The sequence below is a fragment of the Ictidomys tridecemlineatus genome, chromosome 4 (genome assembly GCF_052094955.1).
Source record: "Ictidomys tridecemlineatus isolate mIctTri1 chromosome 4, mIctTri1.hap1, whole genome shotgun sequence".
NCBI lineage: Eukaryota > Metazoa > Chordata > Mammalia > Rodentia > Sciuridae > Ictidomys > Ictidomys tridecemlineatus.
Window position 1 is genome coordinate 160,489,712 of NC_135480.1, and position 21,175 is coordinate 160,510,886.

At 42.2% G+C, this 21,175-nt stretch overlaps 1 protein-coding gene across 4 annotated transcripts in view; it reads left to right on the plus strand.

The window, feature by feature from the left end:
• Adamtsl1 (ADAMTS like 1) overlaps window positions 1-21,175 on the plus strand; it is an 876,927-nt gene that overhangs the window by 809,896 nt on the left and 45,856 nt on the right. For all 4 annotated transcript variants that reach the window (XM_078047684.1, XM_078047686.1, XM_078047685.1 and 1 more), the window contains 3 exons: window positions 6,197-6,325; window positions 14,391-14,570; window positions 18,729-18,863. In XM_078047684.1, the coding sequence (XP_077903810.1) occupies window positions 6,197-6,325; window positions 14,391-14,570; window positions 18,729-18,863 (444 nt within the window). The remainder of the gene's footprint in view (window positions 1-6,196; window positions 6,326-14,390; window positions 14,571-18,728; window positions 18,864-21,175) is intronic.

Consider the following 21,175-nt stretch of genomic DNA (forward strand, 5'->3'; position numbering starts at 1 on the left):
GCTGGAGCCCAGCCCATGCAAAGGAATATGTTCTGAGCCTTAACTCCCAGGGCCGCCCATCTGTCCCTGCCTGTGTCCAGAGGGCCTTGTTCCTCAGGAGCAGGGCAGGCCCGGTTTGCACATCCCTCCGTTCTAATGGGATCATGAGTTCACAGTCCTTTCTGGGCACGCTTTACATCCGTGGATGCTGACACACATCTCAGGTTTACCCTTCATGCAGAGGTTGGCCTTGCACACCTGTGAGGCTCCAAATCCCCGTTTTTACTTCTAGCAAGAACTTCAGTCCAAAAGCCAAGGAGTATGCTGTGGTCTGGAGGAGATGAGCAAAAAGGATTCTCCCAAAATGCTTCTTTTTCTGTGCCCGACTCTCTTAGAGGAGTTGATTCCTCACACTAGGCCTGACGAATTGAAATGTTTGCCTTTATTTCCATTTTTTACATTTTTCTTAAATTGATGCAGATGTAAAAATTGGCCTATTCTCCTTCTGTGGATAGCTCTCATCCAACTAGAAAATGAGTAATTTTACAGATTAAGTGAAGGAATAATCTGTCAACCCTATCAATATTCCATGAATTATCACAGATTTGATCTGTAGCCCTATGCCAACTTGCTAAAACTGAATGGCTGCTCGCAGCATGTCTGTGACACGGATCTCTGAGGAGCACTCTTGCTTCAGGGACTCTGCCATGGTGACTTCACTCCCACAGCACTTCTTCTGTTTTGCCTACTCTGAATGACTTTTTGGTACAGGGTACCAAGACCATTTTTTAGCGTTCTCTTAGCACCAACACATCATTTATCATTTCACTCCTTTTCTATCTTATTACTTTTTTTCTGCTTAATTAAGTTCTGTAATTAAACTAGTTCTTGTTCATATCGACAATCACACACATACGTGCTGGTGTCCCATGGCAGCCCCCACACAGCTGTTCTCCATGGCCAAGTGATCATGTGACCTAAAATGGGCCAATGTTGATATTTATTTTTTCAGCTGAATGCTAAATTAAGAGTTCTGACTTGAAGGAGAATTTTAATAGAGAACTAGTGATGTCTCAAAAGAAATCCCTTGTCAGGAAGCAGAAGAACCAGTTAAATAAAACTGAGATAGAGCCCATGTACAGAACAGTAACCAGGCCATGTATGGGCATCACCCAGGAACTTGTGCCAAATAGAGATTACAGATTCCACCCCCACCTGAGGTTCAGATGTAGTAGATCTAGATTGAAACTGAAAAATACATACAAATATTTTTCTGAAAGGCATGAGGAGATTGACTGGAAGCCTTGTTTCATTATAGAGTTTTGTTGGTTGTAAATACCTGAGCAATCTCATGCTTTGTCCTAATAATGGCTCATGAGAAGGGCATAGGAACATAGGAGAAGTGGGCTGTGCTAACCACGACACCTCTACTGACAGGAAAAAAAAGGCCATTACTTTTCAGCAAAAGCGCAACATAATTAATTAAGGGCTGGATTTAATTCAGGGACATTTGAATTTTATAGCTATACACTTGCAGCTATAAAAACCACCTTTATTATTAAAATTCCTGTAGGAAAAATAACTTGGTAATTGTGAGTCTAAAACTCTGGTCCCTAACCTCATTTCCCCATTGGTGCAGTTGTTTTTACAACACAGTGAGGCAACTCCTGTGTTGGAGTAGGACAGGTTATGTTTTTAACAAGTGCCCTGGGGATTCAGAGGCAGCCAGTCTGCAGACAAGGATTTGGGACCCCCTGTAGCAAGCACTGGCCTTTAGGTCAAAGATCTGGTGTCCAGTTTAGGCTAATTATTTGCCAGCTCCGTGGTTTTAGACAAACCATGGAGACTTTCTGAGCCTACGTTCCTCATCTATATAAAAGATAGTGATGTTTTAACTGACTCTCCTCAGCATTGCTATGGGGGTGGGGGGTCCAGAAAATACCCATCACACACCATACTTGTTTTTTTTTTTTTATTGAATAGATATTCATTAAGGACCTACCATATTCCAGGACTAGGCAGGAATGAAGAAGATCATGAAATCTCCCTCCTTTTATGGAGGTTACATGATGAGGAACAGTGGAAGAGGGGGGTGTAGTGGACACACAGGGACATTTCTGGTACCTGTAGTCTTGTCAAAATGTAAGTTGTCATTGAGATACATCTGTGTGCCTGAAGGGGAGCAAGTGGGTGTATGCATTAAGTGGAGCAATTGGGAAGAGTCCTACCTGGAGTTATTACTTGCACAGAGATCTGAATGACAGAAGAAGACAGCCATGTGGACATCCGTAGGTGGAGAGTGTCAGAGACAGGGAACAGCCAAGGGAAACAAGCAGCTGGATTAGAGAAGAGGAGGACGGCTGGAGTGCTGGGGCACAGTGACTCACAGGGAGTGTGGTCTCAGTGAGATAGGGGGGGCAGGTTGCAGGGTTTATTGTGTAAGGGATAGTTGATCATAAAAAGGAACTAAAAATTTTATGGCACTGGAAAGCACTGGAAAATTGAGACAGAAAAGCAATGTGACATGATTCATGTTTTAGAAAGATCACTCTGGCTGTCACAAGAAAATTCTATAGTGAGGCAAGAATTGGAGCAAGGAGACCAGGAAGGTTATGCAGTTGTCCAGCCAGAGCTGATGGCAGCATAAATTATAGCCCAGAGATGCAGCTTAGAGTTAATGTAGATTTGAAGGTAGAGCTGAGTAGCTTCCTAAGAGCTGAGAGGGAAGGTAAGTATGCCAAATTCAGTGCTCTTCCATCTGCCTTCTCCTGTTAATTGCCCTGCATTTATTTGTAATGCAGACACAACATAGTAGTACTGAATTACGCATCCTCGCTTCACAGCATACATAATCTCAGATGTACGGAAGATGGGCAGACTAAGGGAACAGGCCCCACACAGCTCCATAGACATGGGGAGCCCATGAACACCCACCATGAGCACTCTTATGCAAGTTTCCTTTCTTAAACACAGTTCCAGTGAGCTTGGTGTCCTACATCTGCAGGGAAATCAAAAATGGGAGAGGAGGATAAAGAGGGACAGCTTCTAACAGGAGGTTATATGACCACAAAAGAGGAATAAAGGAAGTATACATGAGGAGACAGCAAAAAGTATAAAAAGCAGGTGTAAGACTCCAAAGCGCATTTCTAAATTAAGGTTTCCTCCACATTTAACCAGGGCAGAGAAGAGTGGATACCGTTGTAGAATGTCCTGCCTATAAAATCGTTAAAACAAAATTAAATCCACTTGACTTACAAAAGATTAGGCTTGAGGTATATGAAATGATCTCATGTGGACCCTTATTTCCCCAAGGTACTCAGTAAATGAATCTTTTCATTGTGTTTTATGGTCCTGTGCATGAAGTGCTATATTTTCTACTCAGGTGATAAAAGCCCATTAAAATGTAATGTGCACAGAATTTCTACTTCCGGGAAGATGGCCTAGATGGCTTAGTTGAACTTTTCCCTATTCTTCCCATTAATGACAACTAAAACCCCTGATCATTACATATGGAACACACTTAAGAAGTCTGTAAAGTGGAGAGAAGAAAGCTGATTGGTCAGAGACACTAGAAACTAAGGAACAGCTCACACAACTCACTAATTGCAAATTTGTTGAGCTCTGTTTTTGGCTCAGATATCCCAAATTTGGAGCTGAAGAAACTGACTACCAGAAAATGCCAATGTGTACTGGAAAGCCCTGACTAAAAGCTCACTGTTTCCAACTAAAGGACCAGGAAAGGGGCAGCATAGCCAGACAGAAAATGCTTAGAAAATACTGGTCTTCTCTGGCCAAGCACCAGGGAAAACACTGAGACCCACCACCACATACCAGCAAAGGCTGAGTAGGGAGCCTCAACCTCCCTCTTAGACACACTGAAACAGGAACCCCCAGAGGATGGGGGCAGGGAGGGTAAAGATGCTCCTTCCCACCGAGGCACACTGCTTGTGGCAGGTGAAGTGTATAGCCTCTCTGGCAAATGATTCAGCAGTTTCTAAAAACACTAACCAGGTAATTGCCATTTGACCTAGAAATTCCTAGGCATTTATGCCAGAGAAATAAAGACCTGTTCCCACAGATACCTATCCCAAAATATTTAAGCAGCTTTATTAGTATCAGTCAAAACCTGGAAACAACCCAGCTGTCCTTCAGCAAATGAAGGGTAACAAACTGTGGTACGTTCATGCCATGGACTACGACTCAGCAATAAAAAGGAACAAAACATTGGTACATAAACCATGACATCATGTTAGACCTGGGTGAACCTCCAGAGAACTTTTCTGACTGAAAAAAATCCAGTCACAATAAGTTATATACATAAATTATACATGATTTCATTTACATAACCCTCTTGAAATGATAAAATTATGGAAATAGAAACTCTACTAATGTATGCCAAAGAATTAAAGAGGGATTGGAGATATCAAGAGGGATCATTTGTAGTGATGGACATACTCTATAATATAACCTTACTGATGCAATATTGATATTATAATATTATACTCTGGTTTTGTAAGATGTTCCTGTTAGGGGAAGCTGGACAGTGGGCACAGGATTGATTGCTCTGCATTATTTCTTTTTTTTTTTCTTCTATTTCTTTAAATGTTTTATTCTAATTTGTTATATGTGACAGCAGAATGCATTACAATTCATATTACACATATACAGCACAATTTTTCATATCTCTGGTTGTATATCAAGTATGTTTACAGCATTTGTGTCTTCATACATGTAGTTAGGGTAATGATGTCCATCTCATTCCACCATCTTTTTTACCCTCATGTCCCCTCCCTTCACCTCCTTCCCCTTTGCCCTCTCTAGAGTTCATCTGATCTTCCCATTCTCCCCCTCCCAACCCCATTATGAATCAGCCTCCTTATATCAGAGAAAACATTCAGCATTTGGTTTTTTGGGATTGGCTAACTTCACTTAGCATTATGTTCTCCAACTCCATCCATTTACTGCAAGTGCCATGATTTTATTCTCCTTTATTGCTGAGTAAGATCCCATTGTTTTCTTTTAATAATATTAGTAATATTCCATTTTCTTTATCCATCCAGCTATTGAAGGATATCTAGGTTGGTTCCACAGTTTAGCTATTGTGAATTGTGCTGCAATAAACATTAATGTATTGGAGAAAAGATGGTGCTTGGAAAACCATATGCAATAAAATGAAATCAAACCCCTATCTCTTACCATGCACAAAACTCAACCCAAAGTGGATCAAGGACCTAGGAATTAAACCAGAGACCCTGCATCTAATAGAAAAAAAAGTAGACCCAAATCTCCATCACATCAGATTAGACCCCTAATTCCTTAATAAGTCTCCTATAGCACAAAAATTAAAATCAAGAATTAATAAATGGGATGGATTCAGACTAAAAATCTGCTTCTCTGCAAAAGAAATAATCAGTGATGTGAATAGACAGCCTACAGAATGGGAGCAAATTTTTACCACACTTACATCAGATAGAGCACTAATCTCTAGAGTATATAAAGAACTCAAAAAGCTAAATACCAATAAAGAAAAAAGAAACCCAATCAATAAATGGACCAAGGAACTGAACAGACACTTCTCAAAAGGTGATATACAATCAATCAACAAATATATGAAAAAATGTTCATCATCTCTAGCAATTAGAGAAATGCAAATCACAACTACTCCAGTCAGAATGGCAGCTATTAAGAATACAAACATAGTAAGTGTTGGCAAGGATGTGGGGAGAAAGGCACATTCACACATTGCTGGTGGGACTGCAAATTGGTGCAGCCAATATGGAAAGCAGCAGCATGGAGATTCCTTGGAAATCTGGGATTGGAACCACCCTTTGGCCCAGCTGTCCCTCTCCTCGGTCTATATCCAAAGGACTTAAAAACAGCATACTACAGGGACACAGCCCTGCATTATTTCTTATAACTAAATGTGACTTGACAATTTTCTCAAAAAAATTTAAAAACTAAACCCTAAAAGTGTAACCTCCAGAGTCACTTATTAATTTAATGATTAAAATGCATCAATCATCCCAGTTGGTGTACCGTGCTGTCTTCAGACTCTTCAATCCTTGCTTTTTCTGAGAGCTCCAGGGAAGGCAGGTCAGTGAGTGGGTAGACAATTTATCTTGTGCAGAGACAATTTTCATTGGTTTTCCTGTGTTTCAACAAAATGCCCCACAGCCATAGCTGTCAAGTGACACTTCATGCTCTTTCCCATCTTCAGGAAAGCCGCTGGTGAAAACATCGCGAATGACCGTGGTCAACACAGAGAAGCCTGCAGTCACTGTGGACGTAGGAAGCACCGTCAAAACAGTGCAGGGAGCGAATGTGACAATTAATTGCCAAGTCGCAGGTGAGAAATTCATCCCTGTGCTAAATCATTCAAATTAATGGTGCCTTGGGGAAGGTTTGGAGGGTACAAAGACGAATTAGTCACAAATCCTGCTCTGGGGACTCAATGCTGGTAGGAACACTGAAGCAGGACCCTCAGTTACTCAGAAAGTGCCAAGTGCTATGGATGTTGACAGGAGGGAAGAACATTCTGTATGGGACAGATGAGTTAAAAGAGACTGTAGGGGTTTTTATTAATATTATTTTAACAGATATATCATATTTTATATGTTTATGGGGTACAACTTGATGCTTATAGTGCAAGGTAATTAAATCAGGCTAAGTAACATGTTCATCAGTTTGTTTCCCTATTGTTTAAGGTGTTTTGGTTTTGCTTTTTACTCTTTCATACTGATAGAATGTGAACGTGCGAAGATGAGGGCAAAGGGTTCCGAGCAGACCGTCCCTGGCCCTTAGGAAGCCTCCAGGCTGTGCAGGCACACAAAGCTTTAGTCAGGGTGGAGCCTAGATGCAGCTGTGGTGTGGAGGCAAGGTGGGCAGCGCCCGGGAGAACATGAATGCTTGGCCAGGGAGTCCTGAGAAAGGCAGAGTGACTCGGAGGCCTCTGATGGATTGAGAAAGGAGAATAGGACAGAGGGCAAGGTAAGAGTGAGAGAGGACCTACTGAAGAGACGAAATGCCTGTTTGCTCGCCTCTTTAGTAAAGATCAGATGAGCATGAGAGAAGAGAGAGGAGGTCACAGCAAAAGGAAACTGGAGCTTACTCAAATCAGAAGTGGGTAGGAGTCGCTGAAGACGGCAGTGTGTCAGGAATTGTGATGCAGGCATTCCTTTCCAGAAGCCTTGCAGAGGCCACTCAGGACCAGGAAGTCACAGGGCAGTGAGCAGTAGGGGACAGAAGGGTGGAGATTGTGAGTAGTCCATCCCACAGTGGAATGTAGTCAGGAAAGTCTCTTGTGCCAGGAGCAGCTCCAGTACCCCTGTCACTCTGCTCCTCGGCTATGCCCCACTGGCCACCCATACCCAAATTCAAGCTCCCCAGTTACATCCTGTCACTGAGTGTCAAGCAGTGACATGCCCTGCTCTGGGGGTTTCTTCATCTTAGATCTCATCCCCATCATCTACCTCCAATTGTAATTTGCAATGCTAGAAAACCCATTTTATAGTAATTAGGAGGAAAATCTTACTCTGAGACATTTTGTTTCCAAAGAATATCCAGGTCTGATTTTCTCTGAACTGTCCTAGGAGCTTTAACATATCTGAATCAGACATCTATCTTTGTAGCTGTGCATTAGTGCTTTGTAAAGCTTCCCTTGGCCGGTGCATTCAGCCTCCTCAGCAAAGCTTCTAGAACCAGATCCTTGCAGGTCTTGTATTCCCAGGTGGGGAGTAAGACAAAGTCAGTGACAGAGCTTCCCATGAATGAGCTGCCCTTCTGCAGGTATGCGTTGTACCCACCTGACCCCTGGGACAGGCACCTCCAAGACGAACACTGTCCTGAGATATGAGGGACCTTGTGTGTCTCTTTCTGATTGCTGGGGTTGTAAAAGTATCAGAAAGGAACAAGGAGCAAAACACGGAACTGGAAATTTGAAGGAGATTGAGAGAATCAGACCCCAGGTGAGGAGGTATTTCCTCGGGGAGCCTAGAACATTAAAAGAAGCTTTGACCATTCTTGCATTCTACCTGAGGCCCCACCCCCTGGATTTTATCCAGAGACTCAGTTGGTGACCCAGAGCCCAAGTTGTTATTTACAGTTTTTGCCTGACTATGATATTATAGTATTTATTATTATTATTATTGATAAAATGATCCTGATTAACTAAAAATAAATCTTTGTGCTTCTATCATTTTGCCTGTTGTTTCGACAAGATAATTGTTCAAAGCAGGTGGAAAGGAGCCTGCTTTTGGTTACTCAGTAAACTTGCTGGACAAGGAGATCCTCCTGGAGCTGAGTCCCCAGTCACAACCCTGACAGTTCTATTAAATGATAAATGGCAGAAGGAGCTTCTCTCACTTTCCTGCTGTAATTGGCTTTTGTGGTCCTCTCTCTATACTTGATCCTCTCTACCAGGGGCTTAGGGACCTCCCAACCGGCTGGGCAAAATTCTCTAAGCCCCAGCAACATTTGCCAGTAACTGACAATGAACTAGCTTGAGAATGAGCGAGCCAGGCCTGATTTTGGGCAGGGAAGGGACTCCATACGGGCCTGCTTACAGGCTTCATGTCAGATTTACTTGGTGGTTTTTCATTGACTATCTGATCCAGGTCACATTGGATATTTTTAATCCAAGGAAACATGGATGAAAATGGTAGAACTTTCAGGTAGCTCACTGGAAGAAGAAAAGTTAATAAATCCACAATTATAAAACAATGTGATATGTATATACAGTTGTTGCTTTCTTATGAAATATTGAAGTAGTGCGGAAAACAGAAAAATAAAGGGTCATAAAGGAAAGAAAATAACTTATTCAAAGTCCCACTGGCCAGACTCAACCACAGAAGACTTTGAAGCATATTTACTTAATCATTACATTTCATCCATTTCCTTTTCACACAATAATTAACACTGTCTATGTCATCAGCCTAATTTTAATGGATATATAATAGTCTAAGAATATTGCATAATCTACCTAGACTGACTCATGTCCTCGTATCTTTGCCTTGTTAGCAGTTTTTCATTAAACATTGTTCTGCACACATCTTGTGCTCTCAACTTGTTAAATACACTTCAGCAATTCTTTCCAACCCTCAAGCATAAAAAGCATTAAGCCATGAGTATGGTGGGGCTTTTTCTTGAGGATGATCCAACCCATCATACCATTCTCATCCTTGTTCTCTGCTTCATAAGAGTTCAGAACTTACGTAGAAAACAAAAGATCAAGGGAGGACAGCGCATTCCTGCCATTCAGAACAGCATGCACAAAAGGCCTGAGGCAGAAAGAGAATGCTGCATTTTAAAAAGTGAAATATAGCTGGTGTAAAAAATATGACTGATAGTCTGGAAGGCAGAGAGAAAAAGGAGTATATGAGACTGGGAAGTAGAGGCCAGCAAGGGCCAGGTCTTTCATAGATTATGGTCCCATTTAGGTTTTTATCCAGAGAGTGAAGGATACTTTTGAAGGATTTAAGAGATAAGATTAACAGGACTAGTGGTAGAGACATAAATGGTTCAGGAGCCAATTATTAGGTGGTATATTAGTTAGAGGAAGTTAGACTGTGGAATCCTACAGTGCATTCAGGGTCACTGATTCAGAGGGCTGTGTTATCTTGAACATAAGCCCGGGAGGTTATCTCTATCCTGTAAATCAGAGAGGGGAGAAACAGTAGAGGATGGCTGGGCAGGTTTTCAAGGGCCACACCTGGCAGTAGCACTCATTCCTACTTTTCACTTTCCTACATGGGATGCCAGAAAATGTATCCATACTGGGTACTCAGGAAACAGAAGAAAACTGGTTTGTGAATGGCTATTAGCATCTGCCAGTCAGAATTGTGAAAGGCCAAAACCTTTCCAGGCTGCCATAGTTCTGTAAAATAATTGCCAAAGCTGACATCTGAATTACTTTCTCTTTTCTTGCACCAAGTCACCCTCTCCCCATCAAAGAAATTTCTAGAACTTACCATGTAAAAGTACACCTTGGGATGCCCCACCTCAAGATCCTGACAAGCTGCCATAGTACGAGCAGCTTTCCAAATATAACAAATGGTCCAGTTAGCAAGAATATCCTGTCGGGGATATTTTTTAAAAAAAAAAGATATTATAGCATCACACTTCCTGGCAGCTCAGTGGAGATTAAAGGCACTAATCCTCATAATCGTATCCAGTTACAACCCATTCTGACGAGATCCATTTATTGATCCTTTCAAGCAACAGGGAGAACATTGTGTTGTTGGTAAGATATGCCACAAGGGGAGAAAGCAAACACACGTTCTTTTGGTTTCCCTTTTTTTTTTTTTTTTTTTTTTTTTTTTTAAGACACAAATAATACCAGGGAATCCAGTGTGGAGCCAGGCCAAGTCACTAGTCTACAGCTTTGAACTTTGTTTTATGATGGAGTACATTTTCTACCATTTTAAAGGTGTTTCTTTTCTATAGAGTGTACTGTCACCTTACAATTTAGGTGAGGGTTAAAAAAAGAAAAGAAAAGAAAAAAAAAAAAAAAACTCTAGGACCTGACCATGTTTTCCAGCAAAAGAAAACCAAGAAAGCCAATGCTTATGGATTCTGGAACCCTCCTTCCTAACAAAAATATTATTATTACAATGACAGGAGAAAGACTAATTTTGAAGTCAAAAAGTGTTTCAGAATGTCATAGTTCAGAAATAAGAACACAGAAGTTTAGATATTCTCTAAAGAGGCTGTCTGGTGTCATGGCGGGATGTGCTGTAACCTGCTGAGATGGGGATTCTCAAAGGCATCTCCATTTGGACCCATGCTGCCATTGTGGGTTTGGATGGGCAATAGGAGGGCAGAGACTCTGCCCCCGTCTAATTACTCAGAGATCCAAACTAACGTGACTTTAATCCCTTTGAGCCCTGGTTTTCTCATCTATAAATGTAGTTAATAATATAGTACCTGCTTCATGGGATTGTTGTCTATAATTTGGCTTGCAGCAAATGTTTAGTAGATATTACTTCTCCCCACGGTGTGCAGGTTATTTTTCCATAGCTCAGCATACTTGGTACCTCAAGGGAGTCTGAACATTAATATTAGGCAAGCATATTGAATACCTTTTCAGGGGATTCTGTGGCACATCCAAGGCATAGTGAAGTTTCCTAAAACGTCATTGTCACTTTGTCACCTTTCCTCCCTCTTTTCCTCTTCCTCCTCCTTTTCTTCTCCCCCCCCCACCCCATCTCTCATGGGGGGTGGGATATACTGGGGATTAAACCCAAGGGCACTCTGCATTTTAACTCCATCCCTGGCCCTTTTTATTTGGAGACAGGGCGGCCCTCAACTTGTTCTCCTCCTTCTTTCTCTTCTTTCCAAGTCCCTGGGATGACAGGAGTGGGCCCCTGCCCCCAGCTCATCATATCAGCTCTTAAGAGAAAAAGGGAAATGAGCTCTATGATGCCTCAGTTGCTTTTTCTCTTTCTTTATTCTGTGCTCACAATGTCAGCCGAATGTTTCCAAATGTCTTTTAAGTGGCATTCTCTGCCTAAGGTCCACAGTCCCTGGCAGGAAGCCCCCAAAATGTGGCACCGGCACCAGTCCATTAGCAAACGCGTGATGCAGGTCTGTGCTCCAGTGAATCTGGGAGAGGTTTGCTAATGAAGACCCTGGGATGCCTGTCACTGTGTGGCTCCAGTTTTATAGAAACTGCAGGCTCCTTCCTTGTATCCTTTTGTATCCTGAACATTTTCATTTCTGCCGTGAAGATCCTTGCTCTTCCTCCAGAAGAGGAACATACTTAGTCTTGTCCTCTCAAGCCAAATTTTATGGGTTCGTGAGTCAAAGGGTAGTACAGAGAAGGGAAAAGTCACACAGTCAGTTCCTAAGGAAGCTGAGAAGCAGCTCCCAGGCCCTTCTCCATCCCTGGGTTCCCTGGCTCCTTCCCCTCGACCTCCTCCCTCATTTGTTCTCATTTTCTCATTTGTTCTCATTTTCTCTCTCCCCTGCATCTCTCAACCTCTGGCTACCCTGCAGGGGCCCAGGCTCAAACCCAAAGAGGACTGAACAGCCTTCAGTCTCCTTCGGGATGCTTCAATGTCACACCTAGAGGGAGCTGTGGCGGATGCCCGTGGAGATCCTCCCTCCTGCCCTGCGGGGAGGAGTTCACCTGGTGTTGAGAAAACTGGAGGCTCATTTCATCCGGTTCTCTACTCTGCCTGCTTGCTCTAGAATTGTCTTAAGGGACTGTGTGCCTGCTGCCCACAGCCCTCCTCAAAAAAGGATGTCAGCAGGAAGTGCTACACCTAAGAAATTCAAGGGAAGGGAGATGAATATGAATGATATGTAGGACCCCACTTCCCCCTGTGCTTTCAGGAGAGAAATAACTGGAACTCTTTCTTTTTGACCTACTTTTCAGAGGCTTTCTACTAAATACTGTGGATTTTTTTTTTTTCAATGTAAAATCTGAGCTCAAGGTCCAGAGTCCAAGCTGGCATGGTCAGGCATCATGATGCTCTTGCTCTCCCTAGTGGTGCTACATTGAAAAATCAGCTTTTCTGCCCCTCATGTAGGCATCTTTAGAGATGATGCCCGTCTCACACAAATGAGCACCAAGCATCGCATCATTTAGGCTGAATTAGTGTGTGTCTCTCCTTGAGGTGATGACCTGCACTATCTAAGTCTCCACCCCTTTTCATTAGCCCTGCCTCTCTTCTTCCAGCCAGTTTCAAGGACAGGTAACAGGTACACAGGTAACTACTTGAAGACTTCAGTATCCCCAACAGTCATCAGGCCAGTGAAGGCAACACTGCCCTTTGCCCCAGTGGCAAAGTCCAGCCCAACTCAGAGAAAGTGCTGGACTAAAGGTCTGCCTTTTGGGTTTTTCTTGGCATTGACCCCATTTTCCAGGATTTGACATTCTAAACATGCTCTGGAGACTTGCCCAAGAGTTCTAGGAGTAAACTTCATGAACTGGATCAGAAAGCTGGGTGATGTAAGGGATGAAGCTTTCGTCTCCTGGGAGACCTGTGATTCGATGCCATAGACTTTCAGTCTCTCTGTTCACTCAGAGCCCAGCCTCCGACAGAACCTCCCTCAAGGACCATCCAGGAGGACTTACCTTCAACAGGGGCCTGTGTACCAGCTCATCCACCACAGGGAGACTTCCCAAGGAGTTTAGGCTGTTCCAAGAACAGCCTGACTTCCAGAGACAGGCAGCCATCCCACAGCAGCACAGCCTCCCAGCCCTCATAGACCACAGACATGGGTTGTGGTGGGGGACAGACCTCTCCTTTGGACTATTTCCTGCAGTGCCACTGGTGCCCCAGCTCTGTTCTCTCATTCTGAAAATATATAGGCTTCTGTGTTCGTCACCCCCCTGTCACTGTAACAAAGCATCTGCAATAATCAACTTATGAAGACAAAAGTTATTATTTTAGCTCACAGTTCTGGAAGTACTAGTCCATGATCGGTTGGCCTTGTTGCTTTGGACCTATGGCAAGGCAGCACACCATGGTGGGAGCATGTGGCAGAGCTAAACCCATTCACTTCTTGACCAGGAAGCAGAAAAGAATGAGGAGAGGACTGAGGTCCCCCTCCAGTGACTACAGACCTCCCCCTAAGCCTCACATTCTTAAATAGGACCACTCTGGGGACAAGCCTTTGATACATTGCCCTTTGGAGAGTAGTCAAGATCCAAACTATAGCAGCTTCCAAAAATGCAAGCATGGTTTGTTCACAGAGTGTCGGCTCTAATAAGGATCTAGCAGCTTTTAGTTGTCTAGTTCAGACATATATTTTAATGTTTTATAGCCTTTAACTTTTTATTAAACATATCTATATAGGAAAGTACACATATCATAAAGATACCAAGTAAACACTCCCTGCACATCCAGCCAGGTCAAGAAGCATTTCCAGTAGCCCAGCCCACGTCCCCTCTCTCAGTCACAAGCCCTCTGCACCCATCCCACTTCCTTAGGGGAACCACCACCCTCACTACTCACAATGTAGATTAATGTTACCAGTTTGGGGCTTCTACTTACAGAAATGAATTCATAATATATATAATCTTATATGTGGCTTTTCTTAATATTGTGTTGTCTCATGCAGTTGTAGAGCCTTTATTTTCACAAATATATAGATTTGGGGTTTTTTATTTTTAAAAAGTCTTTTCCAAATAATTTGGATACTTTAGCAAGTGCCCTTTACTAGCTGCCTGTTTCCTCTTCTTTTAATTGGCCTCTCTCTTCCTGCCTCATCAGTGTAGGATTTAAAAGACAACTCAAAGGTCCAAGGTGTTATTTGGTTTGGCCAAAAGATACAGAAGACGCCCAGGCAGATGCTTCCTCAGAGTAGCCGCAGGAGGACTAGCCAAGAGGCTGTAAACGCCTCTGCATTCACCTGAATATGTTTGGCTAATGGAGTGGGTTTTTTTTCTTCTTTTTTTTTCCCCTTAGGTGTGCCTGAAGCTGAAGTCACTTGGTTCAGGAATAAAAGCAAACTGGGCTCCTCTCACCATCTGCACGAGGGCTCCTTGCTGCTCACAAATGTGTCCTCCTTGGATCAGGGCCTGTACTCCTGCAGAGCAGCTAATGTTCATGGAGAGCTGACCGAGAACACCCAGCTCCTGATCCTAGGTAAAAACCTCAAAGCTCACTGCCTTGGTGGACACCAGGAGGTAACTCTCCAACCCATCCTCCATCTCCTTGTTTTCCTGATTCCATGAAGGATGTGAAAGGCAAATTCATTATGTCTTCATTTCTCCCCACCTTCAGGCTTTCCAGCAGAAAGCACACAGACCAGGGGCCAGGCAAACATGAGCTTGAACCCTGGATCTGCCTCTTACTTACTGTGTGGCCTTGAGCAAACTCCTGCCCCTGGCTGGTCTTAGTTGCTGGTCTCTATATGGAGGCCTACCAAACAAGGACTGCCCACATTGCAGGGGAAGCAGGAGTGTCAAAAAAGGTAACAGATGTAAAGCAATTAGTCTTAACTCCTATGCTGAAGATTTCTAGAGAACCAGATGAAAACTGGTTCCCTCCACAGAAATATTTGCATGTAAGATTTTTTACATAGTTCCAGGAAGTTTATAATCTAGTCCACATAAGCTCCACAATCATGTCCCAAACAGAGGAACCCCTGTCTAAAGAATCTAGCACAGTTCCTGGCATAAAATAGGTATTTAAAAATAAGAACAATGCTAGGGCACCATCCACCAGCTGCCATTGCTCAGCACTGAGCTCCGCCATCTTGCTTTTTTGTTCTGTAGACTAGGGACCATCTACTGTTCTTCCTACTGAGTCTGGGGGTTAATAAAATAGAGATGGAAAAAGCTTTGGGGGGTCTTACTCTTTAAAAACAAATTATTGGAGTATTTGTGCCTGTTTACTCACCAAAAGAAAGCTGTCATTCTAGGGGGAAAATATGAAAAACAGTTATTTGCCACACATACATACGTAAACATACCTTATGCACTTCCTTAGGGGAAAATAATTAGGCTTCTATTTTTGTATCCAAAGTTGATGATAAAGCAAAGCACAGGTCCTACATCCCCTGCCCACTCAGATTTTATACCCTAGATGGAGGTTTTTGTCACTGGTGGCTGCATAAACCTCCAGTCTTCATAGGAAGCCACAGAAAATTGGCTGAGAGAAAGAAGGATGTTATTTGTTTTGCACTGGGTTTCAGCCAGCTCTGCTGCTAGTGTGGAGCCTAGAGGCCAGGAACTATTGCCCCACACTGAGTTATGGTGCTTGTTGATGGTTTTGTCTCCCTAGTAACCTTTCCATGCTGTTTCTACTAACAGATGAAAGTCTAAGATGGTGGCTGCTCCTGTGGTGTTGCCAGTGAGGTGTGTGTGGTCTGTGAGCCACCTACTTGGTTCCTGTTGCATCCCAACCCTAACACAGTGTGACCATGAATATAGTGTTTGAAGGACACAATGTCTTCCCCATTTTAATCCAACATGGTGGGGAAAAATTCACTATGAAAACTCTTAACTTCAGGACTTTTTTTTTTATTTTTTTAAAAAAATAAATGATAGTGGAATGCATTACAATTCTTATTACATGCATACAACACAATTTTTCATATCTCTGGTTGTATATATAAAATATGATGACACCAATTTGTGTCTTCATACATGTACTTTGGATGATGATGCCTATCACATTCCACCATCCTTGCTAATCCCCTGCCCCTTCCTTTCCCTCCTACCCCTCTGCCCTATCTAGAATTCATCTATTCCTCCCATGCTCCCCCTCCCTACCCCACTATGAGTCAGCCTCCTTAAGATAAACAATAATAAGTGTTGGCGAGGATGTGGGGGAAAAGGTACACTCATATATTGCTGGTGGGACTGCAAATTGGTGCAGCCTATGTGGAAAGCAGTATGGAGATTCCTTGGAAATCTGGTAATGGAACCACCATATGACCCAGCTATCCCTTTCCTCGGTTTATAACCAAAAGACTTAAAAACAGCATACTACAGGAACACAGCCACATCAATGTTTATAGCAGCACAATTCACAATAGCTAAACTGTGGAGCCAACCTAGATGCCCTTCAGTGAATGAATAGATTTTTAAAAATTTGCATATATACACAATGGGATTTTACTCAGCAATAAAAGAGAATAAAATCATAGCATTTGCAGGTAAATGGATGGCGTTGGAGAAGATAATGCTAAGTAAAGTTAGCCAATCCCAAAAAAAACAAATGCTGAATGTTTTCTCTAATATAAGGACTTTTCCTGATCCAGGTCTTCGTTTCTTAGTAAAAGATTGTCAGTTTTTATAGGTATATTAGAAACACAGAAGACATAACTTTTAATCAACAAAAATATGGCTTAATTTTTTAAAGGGGGTATTATGTATAAAGCTGATGGCAATTTCTGTGACTTAATCTATTACATAAAGTATGTAAAATAATGAGACAGAGTCTAGATGAATAAATGAATCTCCATACTGCTTTCCACATTGGCTGTACCAATTTGCATTTATTCATCTAGGTGAATAAATTAATTCATTGGATGAATATTCAGAGTGCTACCTCTATGTCCATGTATGCTCGACTCTGGTAGAGTTTTAGGAGAAATGCAAGAGATGGGCTCTGCCCCTGAAGCATTTCATCTCCCTGGAAAGATAAAATGAACATGAACCAAAAAAGAAATACCGTAGAAGCCATCAGGAGGGGCTGACGTTTGACCCAAGGAGATTAGATTATTTTTGCAGATAGAACGTAAACTCTCCTTTTTGCTTTTACTAAATAAGCAAAGATTTCTTTAGTTTCAAGAGTGACTATTAAGGATGAAGGGAAGAAAAAAGACTAGCTTCGAGTAAATTGATAGCATTAGTTCCAAAAATCATGGTATTCCAGAGTGGAAAAAGAGCTTGGAAAGGTACACACTTTTATTGGGTCAGCAGGATTCAGTGACTTCCCAAGTTAGTGAATGACAGAGCCATATCTCAAACTGAGGATTCCTGAATCCAAGCACGGTGTTTTACCTCTACCTAATGACAAGGGGTTTTCAGAGTTCTATTTCATATAGGGATAAATAATCTCAGGTTCACGATTGTTTTCTCCGTATGATGGTCTTTGGCAGTCAAAGGCAGCAAGACAGAGGGATGTTTCTGAAGTAGACTCGGACACCATCATGGAATAAAATGTAAATCTTATTTATTTACCATCTCAGACAAGTGCCTAACACATGGTATGGACCTCACTCATTCCTGTTGAAATGACCATCAATTGCAAGAGCAATTCTTGTGCTTCTCATTCTACCCCACCAAGTGCTCTGAAGAAAAGAGTGGCCACTGGCCATGGAAGTGGCACAGCAGTGCTTCAAGAGACACAGGGAGAAGGGCAAAAGGATTTTGCTGCTTTTCCAGCAGAATCTGGATTATTCCACCACTAGGTTCAATAAGTGCTTGCCTTTTTATTTGTCCAGTGGAAATGATAAGCTACTGTGTCTCCTATTTCTGTCACTTTTAGCTCAGGTCATCTGTGATTTCTGATGACTTTAGCCCTAACTCCACTTAAGATTTTGAATGACAAGGCATCCAGTGCAAACCTCCTCCTATCCTATTTATTTGGGTTCCACGTGGGCATAAAATCAAGATCTCAAATTAACTTCACAACTGGATATTTTTCTTCATAGAAAAAGCCACTCATAGTGTTTTTGTGTTTCATAGTGTTCTTTCAAATAAGAAACGCCTGTGGCATATTTCTGTGTGAGGGGACAATAACAAAGTGCCTCACTCTAAAGGATGTTATGAGAATTAAATGAAAAATGGGATGAAAACTATTATCTCACAACTTGGCATATAGCGAATGCCAAAGTTATCTTTTTAAAAATGTTTCTTTATAATATGGTTTAATTTATCTGCAAAGTTATACGGAACCAATGGTGATGTGATAAAAAGTAAGGAACCCCTGAAGGTAATGTGCCTGGTTTTTATTATCTCATTGTTTTAGGCATCAAATATTAAGTTTGAAATTCAGATTTGCCTTGATAAGTAGATCTCTTCCTAGGTAAAAGTGATTTTAAGAGTCAATATTAGTAATGCCTGGGGCTGGGGATGTGGTTCAGTGGTAGAGTGGCTGCCTAACATGCACAAGACCCTGGGTTTGAACCCCAGAACTTCAAAAAAAATGATAATTATAATAATAGTAGTTTCTGCCTTACACACACACACACACACACACACACACACACACACACACAACACACACGCCTGCCACCTCTCTCTGTCCCTTAATACAGCCTGTATGCTTCAACCATCTGTCTTCTTACAGATCCCCCCCACGTCCCCACACAGTTGGAAGATATCAAGGCCTTGCTCTCAGCCACTGGACCGAACCTGCCTTCAGTGCTGACATCTCCTCTGGGAACACAGCTGGTCCTGGATCCTGGGAATTCCGCTCTCCTTGGTGAGTCCAGCCCTCTGAAACATTGGGCAAAAATCCAGGGCTGGACAGGATTTATGGATGGGTGACTACTTGCAGGTGGGAGGAGGCAGCAGTGGGGGGTGGCCAACAGGAAATCACTAAATTGCCTACAGAATCCAGACTCACCAGTGGAAACTTGGCTGAGGTTTCATATGAGGTGAGTGCCGTTCTCAGTCTGGACCCTACAGCTTGTCTAGATTCCATTATGGTTCCTTTCTGAGTTAACTTGGGCTGATGCCACAGCTCAGATCCTCTTGATGAGGCTGACTCAGTGAACTCTGAGAAAGGTACAGCAGTAAAGGACTGTTCCTTTGTCTCTTCTCCCATTCTCCAGTACCCCCATGGCTTCCTCCTACCTAAACAGAGCTATCATCAGCTTTCAAGGACAAAGCTGCAATGTCAGCACCCTTCTACAGCCCATGATTCTGTTTGGGCCAGCCTTCTATAACACAGTCTGACATCAGCCCAGATGGATTCCTCAAGGCAAAACCTCCCTGGCTTTTAGCATCGGGAATCTTCACCAAATTGTTGCCTACAGGACAGGTGTCCTCTGGTAGCAGAGAATTGTGCAAAAGCATCTCAGTCCTCTCACCAGAAGCATGGAAATGCCAAAGGAACCTTCACTCATGACCTCTGGAAATAATCAAGGTGGAGAAAGGACTTCTTTTCTCCAAAAAAGTGTGGGGGAACATGAGTCTGTGAATGTTAGGGGCAGGGAGAATATGGGAAAGCCCTGTGCATTCCTCTTGATTGTGCTATGAACCCAAAACATAACACTGCTTAAGATGGGGATTAAAAAAAAAAAAGAAAGAAAAGCTTTTAACGACTTTTAAAAAACAGTAAACAGTAACAACAAAGCCTGCAAAGTGTGGGAAATCTTCACACTAACTCTCTGTGGCCTCAAATGTTGATAATTGTAACTAGAATTGTTCCCTTGGCTCAAAGTTTAAAGTTTCTCTACTCTTCTACCCACGAACTAACAAATAACAAAGTCAAATGGTTTTCTGGTTTTATTGGTGATAACTTATCAACCTGCCCAAAGAAGGACCTCATGAGTTGAGAATTAGAGCACAAAGAGAGTACCTTTAATTTTTCATTATCATCTGAAATTAGCACAGTCCTCATAGCTTATCAGTATATGGAAAAGACTTTTGATTTCTCTGTTTCTGATGCAGAGAAAAAAATAAGACCCAAATACAGTTAACAAGTAGCCATTTTCTGTTTCCCATAACTTAGAAAAGCTTGGCCTTGAGTTTTTCCATATCACAACAATCAAAATTCATAGAAGTTTCAGATTGCATAGTTTCTTTGGCTTATAAATGACAAACTTATTCCAAAGTAAGGGTGTGCATTATGAATTTCTTTTTAGTAATGAGTACTGACTCCTCCCTATAAAAAATTATAACTATTCATCGCAACCCAGTCACCAGCAACTGTTTAGTTTCAAGTTGAATAACTCTTTTGGGTCACTCAGGTGCCATTCAACATGCTGGAAAAGTTAACCTGCTCATATTTTTCCTTGATAGTTTTACTTTCTTTTTCCTTTATTCTGGAATAATATTTTGTCTCATTTTATCCATGGGCAATAAGAATTTATTGTGCTTTATGCTCCTGCATTCCACTACTAGTTTATGGTGCTTTGTTACCTAAGACTGGTATTTAAATTTAACAGTTAAAAGGCACCTTAATATCATAGTCCATATCCAGACTGCTCTATCTGAATGAGACAGTGAGTCAGTACCCATAAAGTCCCTGAATGTAACTGCCTGGGAAAAATGGGATTCTTAGCAGTGAATGACAGTGTTGCATCAACACTATCACAGAAACAGAGAGATCTGCATGGAATCATGGAGGCAAACTAGGGGAGTGATGTCAAATATCAGGACTTAGAGAAGGAGGTCATTTGAGACAGACCAGAGTTTCTGTGGTGTTTTGGAACTGAGCACTTAAGGATGAATGAGATTGAAATTGGCAGAAAGAAAATGAAATGTCATTCATGGTTTAAAAAAAAAAAAAAAAGATACCATGCATCCTGAGATGAAAATGTGCATGCAAAATACCTACCAATATTTGTTCAGAATCAGCCGTGGTGCTGCACTGCTTTAAGGCTGAGGACAGGCAGTTAAATGGGGATAGAAACTACACCATCAATACCAGCAAACCTCAGCTGGATTGGTCGACTCAGCAGTCCTCATGCCCTCTCCCCTTCCTTGAGCTCCCAGATAGTGACTCATTCTGATCTGCTAGTCCAGTTGATAATGCTGGTTACCTTGACAAGTCCTGCTTCCCTGAAT